The 24,740-nt window shown below is 45.7% G+C and overlaps 1 protein-coding gene across 2 annotated transcripts in view; it reads left to right on the top strand.

Annotated features, from left to right (window-relative positions):
• Positions 1-24,740, top strand: part of ASTN1 (astrotactin 1) — a 290,796-nt gene that overhangs the window by 224,573 nt on the left and 41,483 nt on the right. For both annotated transcript variants that reach the window (XM_040636245.1, XM_040636244.1), the window contains exon 16: positions 789-977. In XM_040636245.1, the coding sequence (XP_040492179.1) occupies positions 789-977 (189 nt within the window). The remainder of the gene's footprint in view (positions 1-788; positions 978-24,740) is intronic.

Genomic DNA, 24,740 nt, shown 5'->3' with positions numbered 1-24,740 from the left:
CAGGTTCAGAAGGCAATAGATTTGGAAAACTGGGCATGGGCTATCTTTCCATCCCGTTTAATTCTCCTAAGCAGGAAAAGCAAATCTGTGGAGATCTGGTGGGGGAGGTGGGGAGGGAGGGTGAATAGATCCTTTCTTCTACTCACCATCTTCCTGTCCATATATTTTTGATTTTCTGAAATAAATATAAGCAATAGATGAATGACTTCTCACCCCTCTTCTTCCATTATCTTCCCAATACCCGTGTCTATGTCTGAGGCAATAGTCTACCTCCAAGAACTCTTTTGGTCACTCCCCACAGTTAGAATCCATTTTTTTACACTATGACCTTGAAATACGCACGCTCCCACATACACACAAGAGAAATTTCATGAAGCAGGACTTCATTTTACGATGTGAAATGTTCTTTGCTGCTTTTGTGTTTCTATTTTAGACTACGCTATTCTTTTTTTTTTTTTTTGAAATGCCATTATTTGAGCTCACTAAATTGATTTAATGTCATGACTTACGATCTGAAAAAGAAAAAAACAACCTTGACTTGAGCAGGGAGTTAGATTTGGCGGTGTTCTGCCTGCACGAAGTTAACAACATAACCAACTGGCCTGAGAGATACTCATCGAGGAAAGAAAATTTAGCGGACTGAAAATGTCCAGCTGATAGGTCCAGCCAGCTCTCCAGCATCACTTCAGGCCACACGGGCGTTTCAGCTTTGGAGGCTGAATGGCCCGGGAATCTGAGCACCCACCTGTGAGTCCTCACTCTCACTCTTGGGTGATGTTTCTCCATAGCCCTCAGCAATGCGCTCCACTCCCTGGACGGGGCGACGTCACGCGGGGATTTTGTGGCCTTGTTGGACCAGTTCGGCAACCATTACATCCAGGAAGCTGTCTATGGCTTTGAGGAGTCCTGTTCCATCTGGTACCCAAACAAGCAGGTGCAGCGGCGACTCTGGCTGGAATATGAAGACATCAGCAAAGGTGAGTGATGAGCTCATCAGCAGATTCTACACCCCGTGCAGGTACGGCTGTCTGGGTGCGAATCATGGGCCCAAACTAAAGGAGTCTGTTGGCGAAGGACTAGTTCAGATGTTGCTGCAGTGTTCAGTGCCCATCCTTAAAACTGCCCAGCTGGGGTGTTTGGGGAAACTTCAGATACAGGATGGGGTCAAAAGTGTATGGTCACTGTGTTAGTGATCATGGAGGGTCCTCTAAAGGTTTTTACTGGTTCCCGTGCATTCTGCTGTCATGACAAGGGCAAAGTGTTCAACTGTTCTTATGGCCAGGGGAGAAGCTGGAGAGTGTTGCAGTCTCCCCTGCTATGTCCTGCCTCTACCCTCCCCGGCTGGCAACCCGTTCCAATAACCACAGAGCAAACCTCTTCTCGCTCCATCCTGCCCTGTGTTTAGGCCCTTTTTTTCCCCAATGATTTGTGCTAAGAGGAAATCTCCATAGGCTCAAGTGTTTGTATAGCTCTGGATAACAGCCTTTCAAATAAATCTTTGTCCGCTGTTGGATAGCAAGTTAGTATTCAGTCCAAGTAAGTATAAGAAATTGGAATTATTCAAACCTTCTGAATTCACCTTCTGGTATGGGAGGAGTACTGGCTGGCAAATACGTATTCTGATCAATCAAGACCGGTATAGAATTGCCATTCATGGAATTTCTTCGGAGCTTACCCTCATGGCATTCTGATGAGGCCAAGTTAGGGGTGTGTGAGTTGCTAAAGGGCAAGCGATGAAATTAGTGCAATGGAAACTCAGAAGCAGGTCATCCTAAGATTTAATGATCCAGAGTCCCTCCGCAAGGAGGGACCCTCTGTGCCAGCAATGCCGCGGTGGAAAATGTGCCCCTGTGGCTGAGAAGCTCTTGACTCTCTGAGCTCCAGACAAATTCCTGTTTTGTTTTGCTCAAGACGTAGCAGAGGCACAAGGGCCTCTCTTGCAGCGGGGCATTTCCTTCCAGAAGATGCTAGAGGCTTGTGTCTGGGCTCCAGCTGTTGCAGGCATTGCCCTCCAAGCCCTGATTCCCCAAAACTCAAACACACAATCCCAGGTTTCTAGTATCCTTTCAAACTTCAATCTCTGAAAATTGCTCTGATTCCAATTTGCCAAGAAAGGAGTGTCGTGTAATCAAATGTAGATAAGGCCAGTTCCAGCTGGCAAAGCTTTGTTACATTTCTATGCCAGAGCTCAGCGATTGAACCAAAAGGCTAATTCCTCCCCTGTTTCTGTTTGCCAGTGATTCAGGGATGGCCAGGTTTTGGGACTGCTGGGAAATGAGTCTGACCTTCCCCCAGAACCCCTGGTTCTCTTCCTTGCTTCTATCCTGAGAGTTGCCATGTCCTTGAAGTTCAACACTGAGCCCAGGAGGGCGAGGTATCCATGACCTTGGCACTGTGCCCTCCCCATTTGATCTCAAGCCATTCTTACCATGGAGGAGTTCATTTTGTCGCACTCCAACTGGTGACTTTAGTTCTCTTAAGTATTCTGCATACAACCCCTTGCCTGTTACTGATCTTAGAAGTTACTCGAACATTTTAATACATCTATTTAGAGCTCTGTCAGTTGTCCCTGTATACCACCATCCCCTCCCAGGTCTTACTCTGTGTCATAGAGTTTATCTCTTTTATTGTTTGCTCTGCTTATTACTCTTAAATAGTTTTCTCCTCCCTAGGTGCTAATTTCCTTTTCTTCCAGAAGCATGAAGTATGCTACTGATGAAGAAATATAAATACATAAAACAAAGGAAGATTTTCTTCCACTTTTCTGCACTCTGAGAGGATTGCTCCAGAACGGGATCTGTTCACTAGCGGTGAAAGTGTTCTGAGAGGGCTGTACCTCCCATGACATAAAAGTGACATCTTGTTGGACTTGAGTCCTTTGATGATATGTCCTTTCCTGCTCTGACTTTCAAAACCTTCTAGTGAAAAGGGCTCCTCTGTTGTTGATTTTTGCAGCTAAAATTGCTGACAGATTGACTAGGAAAGGAGGCTTATTAGGGGTGAGCTGAAATGGAAAATACACAGGACTGACGGGTTGGGTCACCTGGCATTGGTCAGGTGACTTCTGCTTAGTTCACTGTCCGGACCTCACCTGTAGTGCCCTCTGCGGTTCCTTCCAGCTCTCATAGTTTGTGGATCCTTCTAAGCCCCTCTTTGTGTGAGCACCTTTCTCAGGTCAGGCACTAGAGTCAAGACTGCCCTCTTCTCTCCACAAGTCACTACAAAATCTCTCAAAGGTAGGTTCTATGCCTTCTTCAACTTCAACTTCCCAGAGTCTAACACAGAGCAGGGCACATGGTAACCCCCCAACAGGCATTTATTGTGGTTACTGGTGGTGGTGGGAGCGGGGGTGGTGGCAGCTGTGGAAATGGTAGGAAAAGCCCTTCTGAGGCGGCATCTTGCCAAGTGGGTTTTATGATAGACAAGCAGACTGCACTCGTTCTGCCTGACGATGAAGACTCCCAGCTGGCTATTTTGGGCCAGATCCTCAGAAGGCAGCCTTCCATCCGTCATGCACTTACTTGTCATACTACCACTATATGGTTTGGCCATACCAACATTTAGGAACATCTGTCTTTCGGTAAGTCTGACTGAAGCCTGTGAAAAAGAAACTTCCATTTCTCATTGCTTGAGATAAGCCTCTCCTAATTTTTTTCTTTTTTTACAGAGTAAATAAGGACTATCAGAACTGAAATTTCCCAACCTCCCCTCTCCCCACTGCTAAACTGACTTTATCTGCTCTCATTGTTCTTGGCCCTCTTGCCTCAGAAAATGTAATGAGTTCCTTCCTCTCCAGGCTAAACTCTCCACCTGTGCAGCGGCTCCCCGTCCCTCTCTGCTTCCTCTGAGACCCCACTCATTCAATAGTGTCTTCATCTTTCATCTTTACAGCCCTTCATCACTTGAATTATCCCGCTGCCAACCTTCTATCTTCCCCCCAAATAATAGTTTTATAAACATGCGACTCTTGTACCACCGTTTCCTTTCAACGTATTACCACCAAACTTCCTGAACGAGTAGTTCATGCATCTTCTCTACCCTCTCAACTTCTTTGCGCTCTTCAAATTATTATTATTTGCTTTCAACCCCTTTCACCCTACAGAAATAGCTCTGGAGAAGGAAATTAAGGACTTCATAATCAGAGGTTCACTCTTCCATTCTGTGATCATTTTATCTACGTCGGCTGGAGAATTTGTTCCTCTTGACCAGGTTTGCCTTCTTGAAAATTCTCTCTTCCCTTTGTCCCCAATTCTGTTCTCTCCTGATTCTCTTCATAAATCTTTGGTCTTTATTTCTCATTCCTTTCCCCCCTTATTCCTTTAAAGACATCATTTACATTTTGCTTATTTTCCAGAATTTCATCTGTCATGTTCAGCTCTTCACTGTTGCTGGGGGATTCTCTTCTGTGTCCACTTCAACCTCCACCTCTAATCCTTCCCTTTTCCCTGAGACTCAAGACCTCATTTGCCCTTGAGTGTTGAGCATTTCTGCCTAGATATTCTGCGGGGACATCAGTGGTCACCATCTCTTTTCTCTGTATCCACTAGTAGATTTGTCCACTACGTCGGGTCACCACACAAAGTGAGGAGTCCTTCTAGATGCTCTCCTCCATCTGCCACATTAACCTGTTTACAACATGCTATTCTTTTTACCACCTAAATACTTCTCCAACAGGTGTCTTCTCCTGTCCGTTTCCCAAAGTTGTATGAGTTTACAGTATCAGCTCCCATAAGAACTGAAACTGCTTCCTCGCGTGTCTCCTTTTCTCTGGTTTCCTGTCATTCTAGTCTATTCTGCATGACAGTTAGCTTCTTACGCTTAATCACGTGACGACTCAGCTCAAAGCCCTTCACTAACTCCCTGCTGACTTCCCACCATGAGCGTGACCTCGCTCCCTGTGTTAAGTGTCCTAGGGCTGATGTAACCAATCACCACAAACTGGGTGGCTTCAAACAACATAAATGTATTCCCTGACTCTCCTGGGGCCGGAGGTTCAAACCCAGTTTCCATGCGGTAAACTCAAGGGATCAGTAATATGGCGCTTTCTGGAGGCTCTTGGGGAGGGAGTCCCTTCCTTGCCCCTTCCAGCTTCTCAGGGCCACCTGTGTTCGTTGGTTTGTGGCCATCTCGTCCATCTTCAAGTTGCGTCACTCCGATCTCTGAGTCACCTGGCTTTCTGCAGGACTCTTCCTGCCTCCTCTTTCTTATAAGGACCCTTTGGACTACACTGGGCCCACCCAGATAATCCAGGATAATCTCCCCATCTCAGGAGTCTTTATTTAAGCATATCAGGAAAGTCCCTTTTGCCATTCACAGGTGACATTCACAGGTTCCAGAGATCAGGCATCTTTGGGAGCCATTATTCAGCCTGCCAAATTTCTGCCCTCTCCAGCTGCTGCGTCACAGGCCACTTCCTTATGAGGCGGCTTGCTCTCAATTCCAAGCCCTTGCATGTGCTTGAAGACAGTGCAAGACCTCAGGGCTTCCCTCCCTGCCCCAGTCTAAGGCTGTAGATATGCTCGTTGAAGTCTCCACCACTAAGGTTCTGTCTCATGCAGAAATTTCCTCTTGGGTCCCTGTCTTGTCTTATCTTCTCGTGGCGTACTCCGTTTTTCTCCTTTCTTAGGTGTCTGTTCAGCTGCCTAATTTCTGGGAGGGTATCTGTCTCCCCTTAGCCCCTTAGGATCAGCAAATTAGTCTTCCTGGCTATGATATCTGTTCCTTGCTTTCATTTTTTAATTGCTTTCTTCAGCTCTATAAATTGCCATTTGCAATTAAATGATACCCTGTCCTAGTGTCAGCCCCAGTTCTGGGTCCAGGGTCAAGGTTTGGATGAGGGCTTTGATCCTTTGCCATACTTCAGAGCCTATGTGCCTGTGCTGTCTTGTCAACTATTCTCCCTCCGTTCTACCATCCCCTCCTTCCAGTTTGTCCAGTTGAGCGGAGCTCACATGCCACCATGTCCACCACACCTCCCTTGATGCTCTGGGCAGAGGTCTTCACTGCCTCTCCCAGCACCTTGCATCTATCCCTTGGTGGCGCTCTTCCCATTCCCTGTGCTGTCATTGCCCTGCGTGACTGTCTCCCGCAATAACAGATTTGACAGCACTTACCAGAATTCTCTCATTTTTTTACTTTAACAAGATTATTTATTTTAAAAATTCAAAATGCATAAAACAGAACAAATAAAAAATAAATCTTCCTTCCATTCTTGTTTCCCAGTGATTGAGTTCCACTCCCCAGAGACAGCCGGGCAGCCATTGCTACCAGTAGACTGTGTATCCATCCAGACATATTCCATTCCTAGCCATTTGGAAGTGAACAAAGCAAATTGCAGAAGAGCAGATATATTAGGGTCTCATCTGTTTTAAAATCTATATATAAATATATGCCAGTACACACACATATAAATATATATATAATCTTCTAGTCTCTCACTAAAAATATGTCTATGGATGTGTGTATACAATATGTATATGTATACATACATATATAGAGAGAGAAACATGTATATAATCTCAAAATAGCTTTATTTGTGTATATATGAGAACAAATTGTCTGTTTGCTCTAAGATTAGGACTATGGGGTAAAGACTTTTATTTTTTGTACTAGAAATTTCTGTATTGCTTTTCCCACAATAAGCATGTGCCACTTTTACAGTCAAACCCTTTTAACACATTGAAAAATATATTCTGCAAAGTTTGCATTACCTTGAGTGAAGACTTAAAGTTGACGTAAAAAAGCCAAGCCAAAACCAAAACAAAGCATACCATTGTTATCTACAGAGATCTGAACTTTGGATAGAAATCTGGGAAGAAGTGCAAAACAATATCATGTCTTATTAGTGTTTGCGTCTTCATCCCTGACATGGTGCCTGGCATATAATTAGCATCCACTGTTTTGGAAGGAAGGAATCTTTTATTTTGTTCTTACTTCAAAAAAAAAAAGACAATAAAGAGCTATAGATCTGTAGATTCTAGAGAAGTGACCAAAAAAAAAAATTGAATCTTCGTCAAATAAGAACTTCCAAGGGCTTAATTTTAATCTGCCACCTGACACACTAAGCACAATACATTTTCTTTCTTTCTTTCTTTCTTTCTTTCTTTCTTTCTTCTTTCATACTCCATTAAGAAGTGGATTTCCTCAGGGCTTTCTCCCTTTCCTTTTCCAATACCACTTTCATTGTTACTTTAGATCTGACCTTTGTCATTATCTTTTCTTGCCATCGCCATTGGTGCACATAGGGGAGGTTATCTGGGTTGACAAGTGGCAATCAGGAAACTCTTCTTTTCTGCTGCACTTTCTAGTCCATAATCCACTGGGTTTTTGTTTGTTTCAAGCCCATTGCCTCCTTTCCATGGGGAAAGCTAAGGAGAACGGCTTCCTCTTCTTCCATGATACAAAGCTGAGGTTTTCTGTTTTCTGTTTTTTTCCATAAGGTGACCCTCTAGCTCCAAGAAGTCTTAAATCAGATTAGAGGCAAAGGAAGAAGTAAGCCACCTAGATGGCATTGTATTTCTACCACACAGGACGCCATGTTTTCCGCTTTCCATCGATTTGTTTTTGGGTGGATAGGGCCCAAGACAGACTCCGTTGGTCCCTCTCCCCAGAATAATGAATAGATTTCTCCTATGGCTGAAGCAAAAACAATAGCTGGATCAGCAGTCAGCCTTCTGAACCTGGCCTGTGAGTACTGGTCAGCAGAGACTCAGTCTTGTGCATTTGATGGCTGGTGCAGTTCGTAGGCTAACGTACATAATTAGGGTAAATGGCATAAAAATCTGATTAAGTTCGGGAACGCAACATAGACATCCAACAAAGAGTAATAACATAAGTTTCTATAATGTTTTGTGTTTTACAACCCTATGGTTGCAAGCCAGCTCCAAAGGCTCTTTTTATGCACGTTTACAACAATGAAGTTAGCACTCCAGTGGCAAAGCAATTACGGCATATAGCTATTTTCTTTAAATGATTAATTCATTCATTCCTCAGACATTTGCTGAGGGCCTGCTATACGCAAAGCCCTGTAGTGAGCAAGAGGGGATTTGGTTTGGAGGAGACAGCTGCTCTATGGCTTTCCCAGGCAGACAGACCTGGAGAAGGTCCTGCTGAAGCTGAGCCTGACGGGATCATAAACAGAGGCTCTGAAAAGGAGCTAAGCTTTCTGAAACATATGGGTGAGGTTTAATTTAAATCTTCAAGTCCCTGGGCCCTGATGCAGAGTGCAGAGTAAACTGGGTCTGTAGGCTGAAGGAAGACATCATTATGAATAAGCTTACCAAACAGCATGTTATATAACTTTCCTCATTTAATCCTGAAGTCTGACCCTCCCATTTTATAGATAAGGAAATCAAGTCTCAGAGAGCTTCTATAACTTGCAGGTAGTCACAGAACTAGTCAGGGGCAGAGCCGGGACAAGAAGAATGCCTTCACCTCTTGAGATATACCCGATACAGCTGCATGCTGTTTTGCTGCCAATGGCACAAGAAGAGATTAAGGTAGGAAGGTGAGTGAATGAAATGGAGGTGGGACCAGGACATAAATAACGCCAGGCCACTGGCCTAAGATGAACTCAGCAAGGCCAGATGTCACCCCTGGTTGGACATCATAGTGGATCCACTGCCTTTCACCTTGAGTTTCCTGGATTTTTGATTGTTGTTGGATTTGGGACCAGAATCAGTGATGATGGTACAGTTGGAGTCATTTTGTTTTCCTATGTGGCAGTGTTCCTCAAAATTAATCATGCATATGTCACCTGGGATCTTGTTAAAATGGACATTCTGATCCAGGAAGTCTGGGTGGGGCCTGACATTCTGCATGTCTAACACGCTGTCACTTGATGCCAATGCTGCCAGTCCAAGGACCCACTTTGAACAGCAAGGTGATTGACTTGTCTCAAAGATGAACAGGGAATGGGTTCTCTCATCATCCTCGTTCGACCCGTCCAATGCAGAAACTTTAATGCTGGAGCCACGGCATGGTGGCCTCCAGGGCTATGTCCTGGTGTCATCCCCACAGAGGAGTGTCACAGATAAGAGGACTAGACTGAATGGTTTTCACTTTGGACCAGGACTTTTCTCTGATTAAGCCATTGATCGGTAGGCTTGTGTGCAGAATTGAACAGTCTTAAGCCCTCAGGCACTGAAGGGAATTGGAAACATGCCAGCAATCAGGACTAAAGGTGATAAGCTGATTTTTCTAAACTTTGTATTGTAGGCAACATTGTTCTCATCTTACTATCTCCAGCATTCTCTAAGTTTTTTTTTTTTAAATTAGTATTCAAGAGGCTCCCTTTTTTTTTTTTTCTTGCGGAAACCACTAATGGCTGTAAAGTTTCATACAGTAACATAGGGCTAGCATTTTAGCTAATGGGACAATTGTGGTGGTGATGCCCAATTCCCTTCATATAATTATGGGCCTGACAAGAGTGACATATTGTACATACACATACAATTCAGTAGTTAATTATATAGTATTCTGGATTATTTTCTACTCCAGACATGTAAGCTTTGCCCTCATAACTTGATTGATTGCTTCTTGGAAGAGGGCTTACCCATTCATTTAGTTAACACCTTCTATATCTAAACATGGGTCTAGGCACTGGGCATTTAATGATGAATGACGCGGAAGAGTTTCCTGCTTCTATGGAGCTTATGTCCTAGTGAAGAGAGACAGACAGTGGCAGGTAACAATAAATGAAAGCAGTAATTCTAGATAATGAGAAATCCTGCGAAGAGACTGAAACCAGATGATGTGGTAGCTATTCGCTGAAAGATTGGGAACTGATTAAGATGGCGGTCACAGAAAGGCCCCAATGATGGTGATAAAGGGGTGAAGTTGAGCTAAGACCTAGAAAAGATAAGATGGAGCTGGGACAGAACCATCCAGGCAGAGGAAATAGCAAATGCAAAGGCTTCATAAATTTTTTTTTAATTCTCATAGCTTCTAGCATAATGCTTTCTAGTAGGGTCTATAAAGTGACTTGATAAATATCAGACTGATACCCAGTAGGACTGTGGAGAAGAGAGAAACCTCTATTATCTGATGGCAGATGAAGAGGAGAAAGCCTACTTTCTCCAAACTTGTTCTGTTTCCTGGATTCAGCAAGCTGAGATAGGACCAATGTGTTCACCTCATCCTCTTGTTTTAAAACTTTTAATTCCAGTATAGTTAATATATAGTGCTGCATTAGCCCATCCTCCTTTATCCAGCCTGTAGATCGGTGCTCAAGTGGGATGGCTCTGGTGATATAGACCCAAGAGAAATAAGCATAAGGCGCAGCACATATGTCTACCAGCACTTTTATCTCAATGTTATGTGCTCTACCCCACAACTAATAGTTTATTTCTGAAAAAAAAAAATGTTGGAAATGTGAAATTTGCAAGATAGATGGTGATACAAGGGGATATTCCACATCAAATGTGAAAATCTGAACTTGACATTACTTGGGGTTTTCATGTCTTTGGGGATGATTGTCTTGTTTCTTAATATGTCTTAGTAATATGTCTCTATTGCCCAGCCTGTTCTAAGGTGGCGTTTTGAGGGAAANNNTGGGTGGGGAATCAAGAGACCTGGGTTCTTGGTCTCAGTTGAGCCAATAGCCAGGTGGTCATGGGTCAATTACTTAACCCTCTTCAAAATAATCTCACCTGTATACAGGATAACGAACATGAATTAGATGATACTTAAAATTCCTTCTACTTCTAATGTTCTGTGACTTTGCACACTCATCCAGTGATTTCTACTTTTTTTTAAATTTTTTAAATTTATTTGACAGAGAGAGACAGCCAGTGAGAGAGGGAACACAAGCAGGGGGAGTGGGAGAGGAAGAAGCAGGCTCCCAGCGGAGGAGCCTGATGTGGGGCTCGATCCCAGAACACCAGGATCACGCCCTGAGCCGAAGGCAGACGCTTAACGACTGCATCACCCAGGCGCCCCAATGATTTCTACTTCTATAACAGAATGCAACATTTAATAATGCCTGGCTCATGGCTAAATAGGTTAACTCTACTGATGTGGAAGGAGTTTAGTGTAGTTGTTTGTAGGAAATATTTAAAGTCAGGCAGATTTTTATCACAATTTTCATTTGCTGTGACTCTGGCAAAGTTTCCTTAAAAGCTGTGAGCCTCGATTTCCATGTCTGTAAAATAGGGCTATGAATACTTATCATACAAGTGAGGATTAGGTAAAGATTGAATACAGTAATTATATATGAAGCACAATGTCTAGCATTCTGTAAGTGTTCAACGCATTATGAGTCTTACTATTGTTATTACTATTATTACTAGAATTATTTTAATGAATTTGCAGGTCAGCTTATTATTTTTTGAACAAAATAGTAACTGACGAAAATTTCAAAGGGCTATCAATAAAACTCGCCCTAGGTACATTCGCTCTTCACAGAAACACTGATGTATGTTTTACGAGTCACAGATCACCTACAGGGGGCCCAAATCTTCATCCCAAAAAATCAGGGTCAACATCACATCCTTTGGCAACCATTTTCAGTTCCAGTTGTAGTCCCTTTGCTGGGAAAAGATGAGGAAATAAGTGTGATTTCTCCCATCCATATAAGAGGGGATTTTTTTTTTTTTTTTTTTTTTTTTTTTTTTTTTTGTGGAGGTAGGGGATAGAGGCTATAAGAATGTGCTCTCTATGGAAAAGGATGCCTGGGGAAGGCTTTTTGATAAGCAGCCTGGGTGTTTCTGCCTTTTAAGTGCAAAGGAGCTGTCGGGTGCCTTCCACAAAGGGGGAAAAATTCATGAATGTGTCCAGCTGCACCAGCCTTCCCTTTTACCTGCGATTCAAAGCCTCTGCCGTCTGGCTCCACTGCCTGCATAAAGATGCAGAGATTCCTCTCGGGCCCCAGAGGTGGGACCCTGGCCCTATCTACAGCTAAATTTCCAACATAAGTGGATGATGTTGGGGCTGAGAGAGAACTTGTTAGCAGTTTTCTGTTTTTGTTTGAAATCCCATCCTGGTTTCATTGACAGTCTGCTGTCAAGGAACATCTACGCATCTCTGGTTCACTCCCCACGCCTACCCCATCTCCAGCCCCGTGTAACACCATGCACAGCGTCTAGCAGTCAGTCAGTCAGTCAATACTGATGGAATGAATACGTGAGTCAATGCCATACTTTTTCTCTTCTTCTTCCCTTTCCAAGGGAAATGACTGCATATTGTCTGAGACAGCCTCTCCTTGAACACCTTGCCCCCAACACCCCTGGCACCAGCCTACCCCTTCATCATCCCTCCTCCCTATCTCCAGGTTTGAGTGTGTTGTGGGTGTAGTGGGGAGGGGGGTTGTCATGTCCTGGAGTTTGGCATTAGAAGAATAGACTATGGGGCTCCTGGGTGGCTCGGTCGTTAAGCGTCTGCCTTCAGCTCAGGGTGTGATCCCGGGGTTCTGGGATCGAGCCCCGCATCAGGCTCCTCCGCTGGGAGCCTGCTTCTTCCCCTCCCACTCCCCCTGCTTGTGTTCCCTCTCTCACTGGCTGTCTGTCAATAAATAAATAAAATCTTTAAAAAAAAAAAAAGAAGAAGAAGAATAGACTAGACAGGTATCTGGGTGGCTCAGTCGCTAAAGCGTTTGCCTTCACCTCAGGTCATGGTTTCAGGGTGCTAAGATCGAGTTCCACTCCCTGCTCAGCGGGCAGTCTGCTCCTCCCTCTTCCTCTGCCCCTCCCCTGGCTTGTGCTTTCTCTTGCTCACTCTCTTAAACGAATAAAATGTTAAAAAAAAAAAAAAGAAGAAGAAGAATAGGCTAGACATTAAAGCCAGTGATCAGCACAAGGTAGGACTAGGATTAAATACTAGGAAATGGACTAAATCCACGTGTGGACCTCCAATTTGTGATAGCTTTCCAAATTTCTGGCTACCGGTTAATGTTCTAGGAGCCAGTAACAGCCTTTCTTTTATAAAGCAAGTCAGAAAGTTTTCTTGGTGGGGGTGCAGGGGGCGGGATATGTGTCAGGTGTAACGCGTAACTTGGGCTTAAACAGAAACACAAGACATAAAACCATTTTGACCTAAACCAACAAATCAACAAACCCCATTCATCTGAGCTTATCTGTTTGGCCACTGACCATTTCTGGTTCATTCCTCATTTTCATTCCTCTGTTGTCAGAGACAGTCTTCCTGAATCCCATGGAACTCTTGGGAAGTTGTTTCAATTATTAGAAGATATAAATTAAAGAGAAAATTTAAAAATACATTAGAAAAACTAATGTCAAAGAAACCAGCAAGAAATGGATCAGGTAAATAATTAATCTCAAAAAAAATGAGAGTAGTTGACATCATTTTCAAGCCTGGCCCCAAGTGCCAGCTACACTACACAGTGTGGGTGATTCGTGCTACAAGAGACAGAGGGTCCAGAATGCATCATTTCTTTCTCTGTTCCCGATGAGGGGAAGATAGTCCTCCAGTCAGACCAGCTCTCCTCTTTTACAAATTCTCAAGCACGCTTTGACTTTACTCCCGCTAGGTTGCTGCCAGTAGTCAGTGACGTGCAGGTCTCAGTCAGCAGCATGTCGAGGGAAGGCTGAGTTCCTTTGCAAGGTAACGGCGTTTACGCATTCCTTCTGAAGTGTGCATTGAGTGTTTACTGTACTCAGGCACGGTGCTAGGCACCAGGAGTATGGTGGTTAATAAAAGAGGGCTCCTAACCCACTGTGGGATTCTAGATGTTCAAGTAAAGCCTGACTGTTTCCTCTGGCAGCCTTTCCTTACCTCTTCTCTCCTTGCAAGTGGCTGGTCAGTATCCGTGGGACAGCACGGCAGAGCCCTCAGGGGAACCCACAAAAGAGGGGAAGGAAGCCATTGCAAGATCCACCGTGAGCGTTTATCCCGTTTCCTGGGAAGTTTCTCAGGGGCAGGCTTAATGCACGTTCTATCAACTACCAAAAAGTCGGTGCTGATGACAGCTGCTCGCAGGAGGCATCTGGAACATGCCGAAGGAGGGAGGCGAAGCAACACATGTGGAGAGCTTTAAATGAAAGACCCCTGGCAACATCAAGCAGTTCTGGGGAGAGACGCTGTTGGGCCAGAGACGGCTCAGCTCAGTCATCACCGCACGAGACCCGTGGACTTGATTAAGTCTGGCGAGGGACGGTGTTCTTTACTCTTAGTTAGAAGGTGATGCCACAAAGACCCTCCGTCGAAGGCAATCAAAAAATCAAGCAGGTGCAAAAAGACCTTAAAACGTTTTTGGTTTTGCTGATAAAAAACCAAAATAACAAAGTAAGAAAGAAAAAGAAAAGGAGAAAGAAGCATTTCTTTAGCTCCATTTCTCAGTAAATCTGCCAGTTAAGATACGTGCTTTGTAGGTGAAATCTGAGTGCCAGTGACAGGGAAAAACAACCGAATCGGGTGAACCAACAGCCCGGACTCCCTTGACACTTTTCTGTTTCCTTGGGGTTTTTCTGGAGTCAGGCTGATTCCGCAGGGGCAGCTCGTAAAGTCGCTCCTTGCGCGTGCTTCCGCCGCCCGCGCCGACTGCCGGGGCCCCTCCTGTCCATTTATTACAAACCCAGTCGATGACTGTGGTAATTGGTTCTATATATATTGATGTGTTGGGGGCATTTATGACTTTATGTATTTTTATTCGGTCGGCTCTGCCTCCTCCTCCCTCAGAGAGCAGGGAGCTCGGCCCACTTCTTTGCAACTCCCCATAGATGTGGCTGTCGGTTCTGCTCACAGGGGCTCACAGGCAATATCGATCAGAGTCCTGGGGATGAGGGTATCGGGAGACACCGCCTCCCAGCTTCCCCGGCCCCTGCATTCTTGTATAGGGCTGAACGGAAAGGAGATGTCATGCCTTCAGACTGTCCACAATCACTGTCTTCAAGGGTGATTAATATGTTGGGACCTGTATAGACCATGTCTCCTGCATTCGTTGGGCACGTAAAGGTCATTCACGATCGACAGATAAACATCAAAGCAAATAGAACCTAGGATATCTCCCCTGTAATTCCATCAGCTATTTTTTTATGCTTTCATTATTTTTTTCATCACTATTGAGTCTCCACTTCGTGCAGGTGTTGCCGGTCAACCTGCAAACAAACTGCAGGAGAGACAGGATACCTGCTCTCATGGGGACTATAAACCAGCAAATGAAGAATAAGCAAAGTATTAGGAACTTTACCTCTAGGGGGGTAGTGAGGAGGGTGCCAGAGGCCGTGCCCACTTGAGACACAGCCATCAGGGAAGCTGTGCGTGACACTTTTGCTGAGATGTGGAGGAGGAGCTGGAGGAAAGACATCACGGAGGGGGAGTGGCCAGTGCAAGGAGGTGGGGAAGCATGGTGGGGTCGGAGCCGAAGGAGCAAGGAAGCTGTGGCCTGGCTGGAGGCTGGAAGGGCTGAGATTGGCCATGCAGAGCCACAGAAGCCCCAGCTAGGCTGCTGGAAAGGGAGCCACTGAGGTAAATGCCCCGGTCACATGTATAATATGCTGGGATCCCTCCTGCACGGGGTGGAGAATAGCTTCAAGGGAGGCCAGAGTGGGCACAGGGACACTGGATAGAGACCTAAAACAGTAACCCAGGCAGTGGACAGGGAGAGGAAAGAACAGAGCCAGGTTTGTTTATGGAACAGAGAAGCTTGAGGACAGGGGTGTCTGGGAGAGAGTGGGGCAGGGTGGGAGGAATCAGCATAATTCCCAGATATTTGCTTGCCAAAGTACCATTTACAAACGTGGGGGAGGGGAGGGGATGGAACAGATTGGGGGTGGATGGGGAATAAAGGGATTCATGCAGACTTGTCGATTTTGAGTCTCCATACACACAACCAAGTGGAGTCCAGTAGGCTTGGGCCAGGCAGGTCTGGAGCTCAGAGGAGAGGTCACTGCTAAGAGACGCCAATCCGTGAGTCGGCGGAACTCACCCGGTATCTAAGGCTTTGGGATGGGTGAGCTCAACGAGGGAGGGTGACGGAGAAGAGCAGAGGGCCCAGGACGAAGGCCTGAATGGCTCACGGGTAGAGAGCGGGTAGAGGTGGCAGGTGGAGGGTAGCTCAGCCAAGGGGACTTTGAAGGGGGCACAGGAGGTGGGGCGACCAGATGGAGATGGTGGCAAAGAAGAGAGCAGGCAGATGTGTCTTGTCCTGCTGAGCAGGGAGGGAGATTAGCAGGGTGAACATCATTGCCCTGTTCCCTTAGAGAATCACAACGTATTATCACCGCAAAGGCCCTGAGAAATCATTATAATGGTAAGTTACAATGAGTAGTATTTCACGTACACCGTATTTCTCAGCACTTTAGGAAGGAAGAGGTAGGTTACATCTGATGACCCTGTTTGGTGAAGGGTCTTTTGTGAGCTCTTCTCAGTCACTCTGAATTAGAAAACCATGAAAGGCACCTTGCAAACCAGAGCTGTGTCCCTTGGGGATCTGCAGGGGGCATGAATCATCCTAGATCCTCGGGGTGCTGAACTAGAAAAGCATTCCCCACTGGGGACATCTGCCTGAAGACTGTGTGCCCTTGTAGTAGGACTCTCTCGCCAGTCCCCTACCCCACTGGCAGTCCAGCACCCCTAATTCCAGAGGGGATTGCTTGGGACCTGCGATGTGAAGACACTAAGCTGTGGTCACGTAGAGAGTGGCAGAACCCAGGCTCGGTCACCGACTGTCTGAGTCTCGCAGAGCTCTGTGTCTGTTTCTCCGTGTGCTGAAACCCACAAGGGCTCTGGGCACTTGTCCATCGTCCAGGTGCCTCTCTTTGTATTTCTGATGTGCCCGTCATGCTGACCCAGGATGAGCACTCCATCCCAGAAGGATGCCAGATCGCACATGGCACAATCTACTCTTAACAGTTCTGTAATTGCTAGGCATTCTGAGCATAATAGCAAACAAGTTGAAATCCTTCCTCTGCCCAGTTCTTAGCTGGCCATCCACCCCCGGAGAGAGGGCGCCAGTCTACGAGTTAGCAAGCACTCATTACCTGCTGCTGAAGGTGTATCGAGTGCCAGGCCCGATGCTACGTGCTGAGCGTCTATTGATGAATAATAGGCCCGGCCCTCAAGTCATTCATAAAATATATGGGAGGGTGTCTAGAAATTATAATAGTATGGTAAGGGCTACAAGAGACCTGAGAACAGGAAGCAGCGAAGAGGGGCTCCTAATCCAGACTGGGGCAGGATTGAGAAAACCGTCCTGGAGGAAGCGTTGCCTGGACAGAGAGCTGGTGGGGGGTGGACATTAGCGTGCAGCCTCTGGGGCCAGGACAGTCTCAGCCGGAAAAAAGCAAGGCATGGGAAGCCTGGGGGTGTGGGAAATACGGGGGAAGTGAGGCTAGAGAGGGGCCAGGGACAGGTGTAAAGGGCCTGCTGGCCATGCTCAATCCCCTCAGTTTTACCTTAAAGTCATTTGAGAATTATTAAAGGATTTCAACGGAGAGAAGGCATGTCCCCGTTGTGCCTTAGAAGCACACACCCAGGGGCGCCTGCGTGGCGCAGTCGTTAGTGTCTGCCTCCGGCTCAGGGCGTGATCCCGGCAATCTGGGATCGAGCCCCACATCAGGCTCCTCTGCCGGGAGCCTGCTTCTTCCTCTCCCACTCCCCCTGCTTGTGTTCCCTCTCTCGCTGGCTGTCTCTATCTCTGTCAAATAAATAAATAAAATCTTTAAAAAAAAAAAAAAAGCATACACCCAGAGGCTCCTGGGAGCTCAGTCGGTTGCACGTCTGACTTCAGCTCAGGTCATCTCAGGGTCCTGGGATAGAGCCCTGTGTCGGGCTTTCTGCTCAGCAGGGTGTCTGCTTCTCCCTCTGCCCCTTCCCCTGCTTGTGATCTCTTTCTCTCTCTCAAATAAATAAATAAAACCTTAAAAAAAAATAAAGTATAGACCTGGTAACAGTGAAGAGGATAATTGGGAGATATCAAATCTAGAGATAGGTTGACCATCAGGAAAATTTTGGAGTAGACCAGTGGGAAGTGTGGAAGGTCTACTGAGGGGAAGACATGTCAAGCGTAGTGCGAATGTGACAGTAATTTGGGAAATGTCCCCCAAAAGCTGACTCTTGGGATGTGGAAGGTGAGGATGGGGTAAGCCATGCAAGACTTGCCCATAGAAATCCCCTAGGTGGACATAAATGGAGAGCCTGTGGGCCCTGCGGCGACTTCCCTCATTGTGGAACAGCAAGCATTTAAAGCTCTTTGGCTGAGACATTGAACCAGGCTGACGTGGATTTCTGAGTAACAGAATTTTTGCTTTTTGTCCTAGTACAATTTGCTTCTCGATGCTGACAAGGCTGGGGATCCAGAGGCAGCAAATCCAACTTTCTGAAATGTCCATTCTAGCAAGACCTCACTTTGGGGGGGGGGGGGCTCTTGAGCTGCAGCCACACCTTATTGAGATGTAAGGGAGGGATGAGGAACCTACATATTCATCTGTATTCTTATCTCATAGACAACGTGTGGGACGGCAGGAACCCCAAGGAGAAGCACCTTGAACCCCGACCAGTCCTCTGGCCGAGTGCAGGGGAAAAAAGGACAGCAGTGATCTTTATGGTCTCGGGTTTTCCGATCCACATGAGTCCCTTCACCGTATTAAATAGCACAGTAGTTTTTCCTGGGAAAGCCATCTGGGGGGAGATGACCTACGGATGTTGGTGAAGATTGAGAAGGGGCAGGGGGGAGGTGGGGAGATTACGGTTTGTAAAAGCTACTAATGCTTGCCTGTAGTAGCTAGAGGTCATATTTCTGTAAATACTCTGATTCTTGCCATTCGGAGCATATGTCTCCTTGTTATCTTTTAATTGGTTTTTATTCTAAATTTAACACTAAACAGTTTGTGATGGTAGCGGCTGTGAGCACTGGTGTGGTGCATGTTAATTCTAGGGACGCGTGAGGCGTCAGGACGTATCTGTGCCCTCCCTCTCCTCCCCCCATCACACCAGCCCACATTAAGGAGCTGGAGATTGCTCATTGCGCCCTTTCCTGCTGCCTGTGCTGTCATGTTTATAGATGTCAGTTTCGGGGGAACAGAGGGGGAAGAGTCATCTAAAACCTGAATGATGCCACCAGAAGCTCCGTGTGGCAGCAGGTGAATGCCAATAGCCCGGAAGCTGGTGTCTGCGAGCCCGGGATGCGTGACAAGCGCACCCAGGAGAGGCCTTCAGAAGTTGTTGAAAGCAGCCCAGCAAAATGCAGTAATTGGGGTGTTCTGGAGAAAGCCAGAGAAGTCTGGGTTTGAAGATCTCGTCTCTCTATGATATAGAAGGAAACAGGGCGCAAAGTGGGAAGGAAAAGGATATGACTGCGTGATTTTAGAACAAATGACTCAAGGCCTCTGAGCCTTGGTGTCCCCATCTGCAAAATGGGGCCACGAGAGTATCGCAGAGCGTTGTGAGGAGTAGGAGTCTTGAGGCTGTTAGAGCATCTGGCCCATAGTCGGTCCTCGATAACATGAACTATTAGGTTCTGTTCCAAAAGGGGTGCAGTCGCACAGCAATCCAACAAGATGCTCTGCAAGGAACGAATTCCACGTTCAGATTATTTTTTGACAACACTGCATGCGATGTTTCCTTTTTGGAGATTTGTAATACATATTAGAATTCTGGAGGCTTTCTGCAGATTTACGAGAAAGCCTGCTTAACTTTCACTTGAGTTGTTCGTGCGTCTCAGAGCCTGCACATCTTTTTTTTATTTGTCTCTCTGTTTGTTATTTTTAATAATACTGAGAGCGGATCCGAAAAACAAAAGTTCTAGGAAACCTACTTAGGAAAATCATGAGTTTTTATGACACGGCTTCTAACACGGCACATGCTTTCTCTTTAACCCCTTCTCTCCAGATGAGGCACCAAATCCTTGCATTTCCTCTGCAGTACTCCCTTGGTTTGCCCCTCATGCTCGCACACACGATTGTCACCCCAGGCTGAGCGCAGACCGCCAGGCCTGCCTTGTTACTACAGCGTCCCGGCTGGTCGCCTTTGCTTCTAGGCTCGCATTTATTCAGACATTCGATCTAAGTCAGTCCGCACGGCATCGCCTGCCTCATTTTCCTCGCCCACTGCCGTGCTCCAAGCCTTGCTCCTAGCTGCTTCGTCAAGCCCAAGATTCCCGGTCTGGTTCTTCAGGGGCCCATTCAGTGTGGCCCTACCCAGCCTGTGTCACTTTCTGTAAAAGTCGGTGTCACAGCGTGAAACTCTTGAAAGACCGCTTTGGCCCCTTCGCCTCTGTGGTTTGACCTTGCTGGCCCTGCCCTCATCATCCATGTCCCTGACCACCTGGTCAGCTCCCGCCCATTAGTAAAACGTGGTCTTCCAGGAAGCCTTCCGAGACTTCTCTGGCCCTCCAGACTCCTCTAACGCTGACCATCTCAAGCACACCACGTGGGACTGGTCGTGCCCCCAGAGTCAGACAAGCCCAGGGACACGTTCCACCTCCTTCACCTAGAGCTCTGTGACCTGGGGCAAAGTGATTTCCCTCGCCGTTGCTCAGGTCTGTCGTCAATAAGGGAGGGACAGTTTCAGCACCCACCGCTAAGGTCGACAGGAAGAATTGACAGTGTTGACTCTTACCTAGACACGAAGAAATCCAGTCATTCTTCATGTTCTGGAAAATGGCTTACCACGAAGAACTAACCTTCCCCGTGAGATGATGATAAGACTCATGGTTGCCCCCTTTGTTTATGAGAAGGCCAGATACAGACTCAAAATCCCCATTCTTTGCTCTATAAAAGGTCACCTAAACTGTTGTCCCCAGTGATCGATCAGAACAAAATGCTTGCTGATCGAGCTTTGGTTATACCCCTGAACTTTGGCCCACGTTCAGCCTGAACGAGCATGTTGTCCCTCCTGAGAACAGGCTGGCCTCACACTTCTTCCCCACACCTGGTTCTTTCTAGCTTTGTTTAGTTCTCTCTATAAAAGAAAAACTCTTTTTACCTAACTCTTGAGATGCTTGCAGACCACACCAGAGTATTCTCCCTATTGTAACAATCCCCTCTTCATATTACAGTAGTATCCGCCCCCCCCCCGCCCCCAGCCAACTTGCAATAATCCTCTTGAATAATACTCTCCTCACTAAGTCTGGATTTGCTTTTTACTGGACAGAGTATGTATAAAGTGTTTGGTAGAGTGCCAAGATGCCTGATAAAGAACAGCTATTATTAATATTACTATTATTATGTTTGTTAGTCTTGCCGTCCCAAATTGATTGCAAATTCCTGGAGGTCAGTATCTTAAACTTTAGAGCTCTCCACAGTCTGTAGCATGATGCTGGACACGTGACCGATCTTTAACAGATGTATACTGACTCATGAAGCTGTCAGTATCATATCTGGAAGCCAACGACCCAGTATGATCTGCAGATAATGTGAAAGACACTTGGCTCTTTCAGAGAAGGAAGGTGATCAAAGAAGGATCGAGACCACCACCGGATGTCATCCTAACAGGTGCTGGGAGAACATGGCAATTCCTGTTTTCCTTCCATCTTCTCTAGCACATTCCGTTGCTTTTAAACAAGAGACAGTAGAGAAGCCATGCACGAGGGAATCGCTGCTCAGAATGGGGAGCCAAGAAGTTGGCAACTTTGAGAGAACCATGTCTGAAGCATATATGTTACCCACAGGAGTTAGCAAGACTTTCCACATCTGGGCTCTGGGCAGCCGTAGGGGACGAGGGGGTCAGGAGGTTGGAACAAATGCTAGAAGGCTGTTCTTTTTCCTTCAAATACAGGAGAATATTATACTCTGGAAAGTAGAAGTTATCAAACAGTGTATCCACCCCCTGCATGACTTGTGAAGAGAGAGAACTAATGATAACAGAGATCTAAAATGAGTTCACTGTGAGCCAGCCGTGATAGCAAACCTTGTATTTGTTAAAAGAGTTTTTAGATTTTGGAATGCCTCTGGCTGAAGAAAACCCATTAATTCCACCATTCCCATAAGCTCCTTACCATTCCTGGGAGGCTGTATGACCTAGTGGTTCAAAGCAGGGTCTTTGAAATCTGTATGCCCTAAGCTCTGTGGGCTCCACTTCGATATCTGGAAAATGGACTGATAACATCTACCCTGCAAAACAGGTGTAAGAATTCGATGAGATCACATATCATAAAGCACTGTATTTCTAGTGAGAACTCAGGAAATCAGGGGTCAGGAAACTCTGACTCACAGGCAAATCTGTGTTCGTACGGTCCACAAGCTAACAATGGTTTCTGCCTCCTTAAATAATTGAAAAATAAGGATAGAAAGGGAAAGGACATTTTATGATATGTAAAAATTATATAAAATTTAAATTTCAGTATCCATAAATAACATTTTATCAGAACAGGGCAATGCCCATTCGCTTCAGTATTATCTCTGGCTGCTTTTGCTCTAGAAGGGTGTAGTTGAATAGCTGCTTCCGTGATGCATGAGCCACGGGGCCTAAAATATTTACTCTGTGGCTCTTTACAGAACAAGTTGCCAAATCCTACCATAAATGGTAACTCTTGTTATTAAGGATGCTCTCATCTGGGGCGCCTTGTGGCTCAGTCGGTTAAGCAACTGCCTTAGGGTCAGGTCATGATCTCAGGGTCCTGGGATCGAGCCCCACATTGGGCTCCTTGCTCAGCGCAGAGCCTGCTTCTCCCTCTGCCTGCTGCTCCACCTGCTTGTGTTCTCTCTTTCTCTCTCTGTCGCTCGCTCTGTCAAATGAATAAATAAAATCTTTATTTAAAAAAAAAAAAAAAAGGATCCTCTCATCCCTCATGGCCTTGCCCAGCAGCTCCCTCCTCAATGAAGCTTTCTTTTTCTAATCATCCTGATATCATCTGGTCCTTATCTGATCCTTAAAAAAAAAAAAAAAATGATGGCCCTTAAATTTCATATATCTGTCTTATCTCCTCTACAAGATAATACAGCCTTTGAATGTAGGGATTACACATAATTCATTTTGGTATATTCAAAAGACCTGCACAGTGCCTTGTAAATAGACATTCAATAACTTAGTATTTGCTCTATCAAATTGAATTGAGTTCCAGTTTGGGTCTTTTGACTTTTGCTTGATGTCAACCAACTTTTTGATGGAAAGGAAGTCCTGAGAGGCTGAAGACAGAAGCGCAAGAAGGGTCGAAAAAGATCGGCACTCAAAAAAGTGAACAAATAATGCTAACAACCTCGAGATGAGTACTTATCTCTATACACACACAGTTTCAGCGTTGGTTGCTTGTTGACGACGTTCCTTCCTCCTGTTTCCGAAAGTACAGTTAGATGTGCCTTGGGGTGGAAATACGTTAATCTTGAATGATGAATTTTCTAATCAACCATTTTAAAGGAATCCCTTTCTCCCAGTTTCCTTGACGTCACTTAAGTTCCTCGCACTGGGGGAAGATTGTGTTTTGTTAGGGGTGTGTGCACACACACACGCGTGCACAAAGGACAGACATCCATTCCGTTGTGTGGCTTTATTTGACATTAGACTGAATTGACCTCCAGTAGACTTGTTACCATAGGAATGAAAATTAAATCCAAGATCCTATAGCTACAAGCTTTAGAAAAAGATAGGGTTCATGACTTATTATATCTGAAGTGACTTATTTTTTGTATTTCTCAGTGGGTTTTTGATTCTGGATTAATATAAGGAAAAGATACCCCTAGGGTCTTGCTGATACCTAGGAGGGATTTGCTTTTTCTCTTTTCTGTGAAAATAAAAAAAAGTCTAGAAATCCTAGCACTCCGTCAGTACTAACCCCTAAGTATTATAAATCGTTACTCGAGACGTAGAATGAAGGTCCTCAAATGCTGCCGTTTATACTGCCCGCCCTTGCAAGTACCATCCACGTCGTGTTGCATTTCAGGGAGAAATAGTTTGTAACTAGAAGGGTTGGATCGAGGGATCAAAATTTAATCTTATTCCACTAGTGTAGCATTTTTATTTGAAATAGTTAAAACTCAGCATAATCACCAGCATCTTTTCTACCTATTTGTCCCCTATTATTAATAAAAAGATCACCCAAGTGCTGGAGAGCTGGGTTGCCAGGCTTGAGGGTCACCTTGGGACCACAGGGACCATGTCATTCTGAACAAGTATGCTACCACCGAGGAGGCCTGAGAGGCCACCATGAGGCCAACGAGCCACGTCTTTGGACTGGTCATCATGCATCAGATCTGTACACGGAAGCATGCGCTCACAAACTAATTACGAACTTAGCATCGTCTTTTCCTCCCTGGGACTATCAGGGACTCTGGGCTCTAGTACTGAAGCGGTGGGTCAGCCACATTCCCGCTCCATTCCCTCCTGCCATCTTGGGCAGGCAGCTCAGTCCTGGCAGAGGCCTGGACTCAGGCATGGCTGCCTCGGCAGAGCCCTTCCTCAATCCCAGCTTTGTTTCCCCACAATGCGGGGGACTTCTGATCCCTTAACTGTATAGAAGCAGACCTCCTGGCAGCCTTGGTGGGTTAATTCCTGCAGATCCAAAGCCTGCAAGTTGAGTGCATGCTTACTACTGAGCGCTCTTGTTTTGTCTCTAGCTCCTGAGGACCCTGTTCTGTTTGAGCATCGAGGTTTGTGTGCTTGCCTTTCACTCATTTTGTGTGTATTGAGTGCCTCCTGGGTGCCAAGACTGTGCTAGGTCGTGGGACTATATTGGTGAACAATGGCTACCATTGAGAGCTAAGACGATGGAAGCTGGGCTAACAGTTTTACCTGTATTATCCCGTTTAACTCTCAGAATCATCCTGTGAGATAAGTTGTGTTATTAACCAATTTAACACATAAGGAAACTAGCCCAAAGAGTTTAAGCATCTTATAGTATGTTCCAGAGCTCT

This window comes from Ursus maritimus, unplaced genomic scaffold (genome assembly GCF_017311325.1).
Source record: "Ursus maritimus isolate PB19 unplaced genomic scaffold, ASM1731132v1 scaffold_2, whole genome shotgun sequence".
NCBI lineage: Eukaryota > Metazoa > Chordata > Mammalia > Carnivora > Ursidae > Ursus > Ursus maritimus.
Note: the sequence above shows the minus strand (reverse complement) of the source record. Positions and strands in the feature narration are given on the sequence as shown.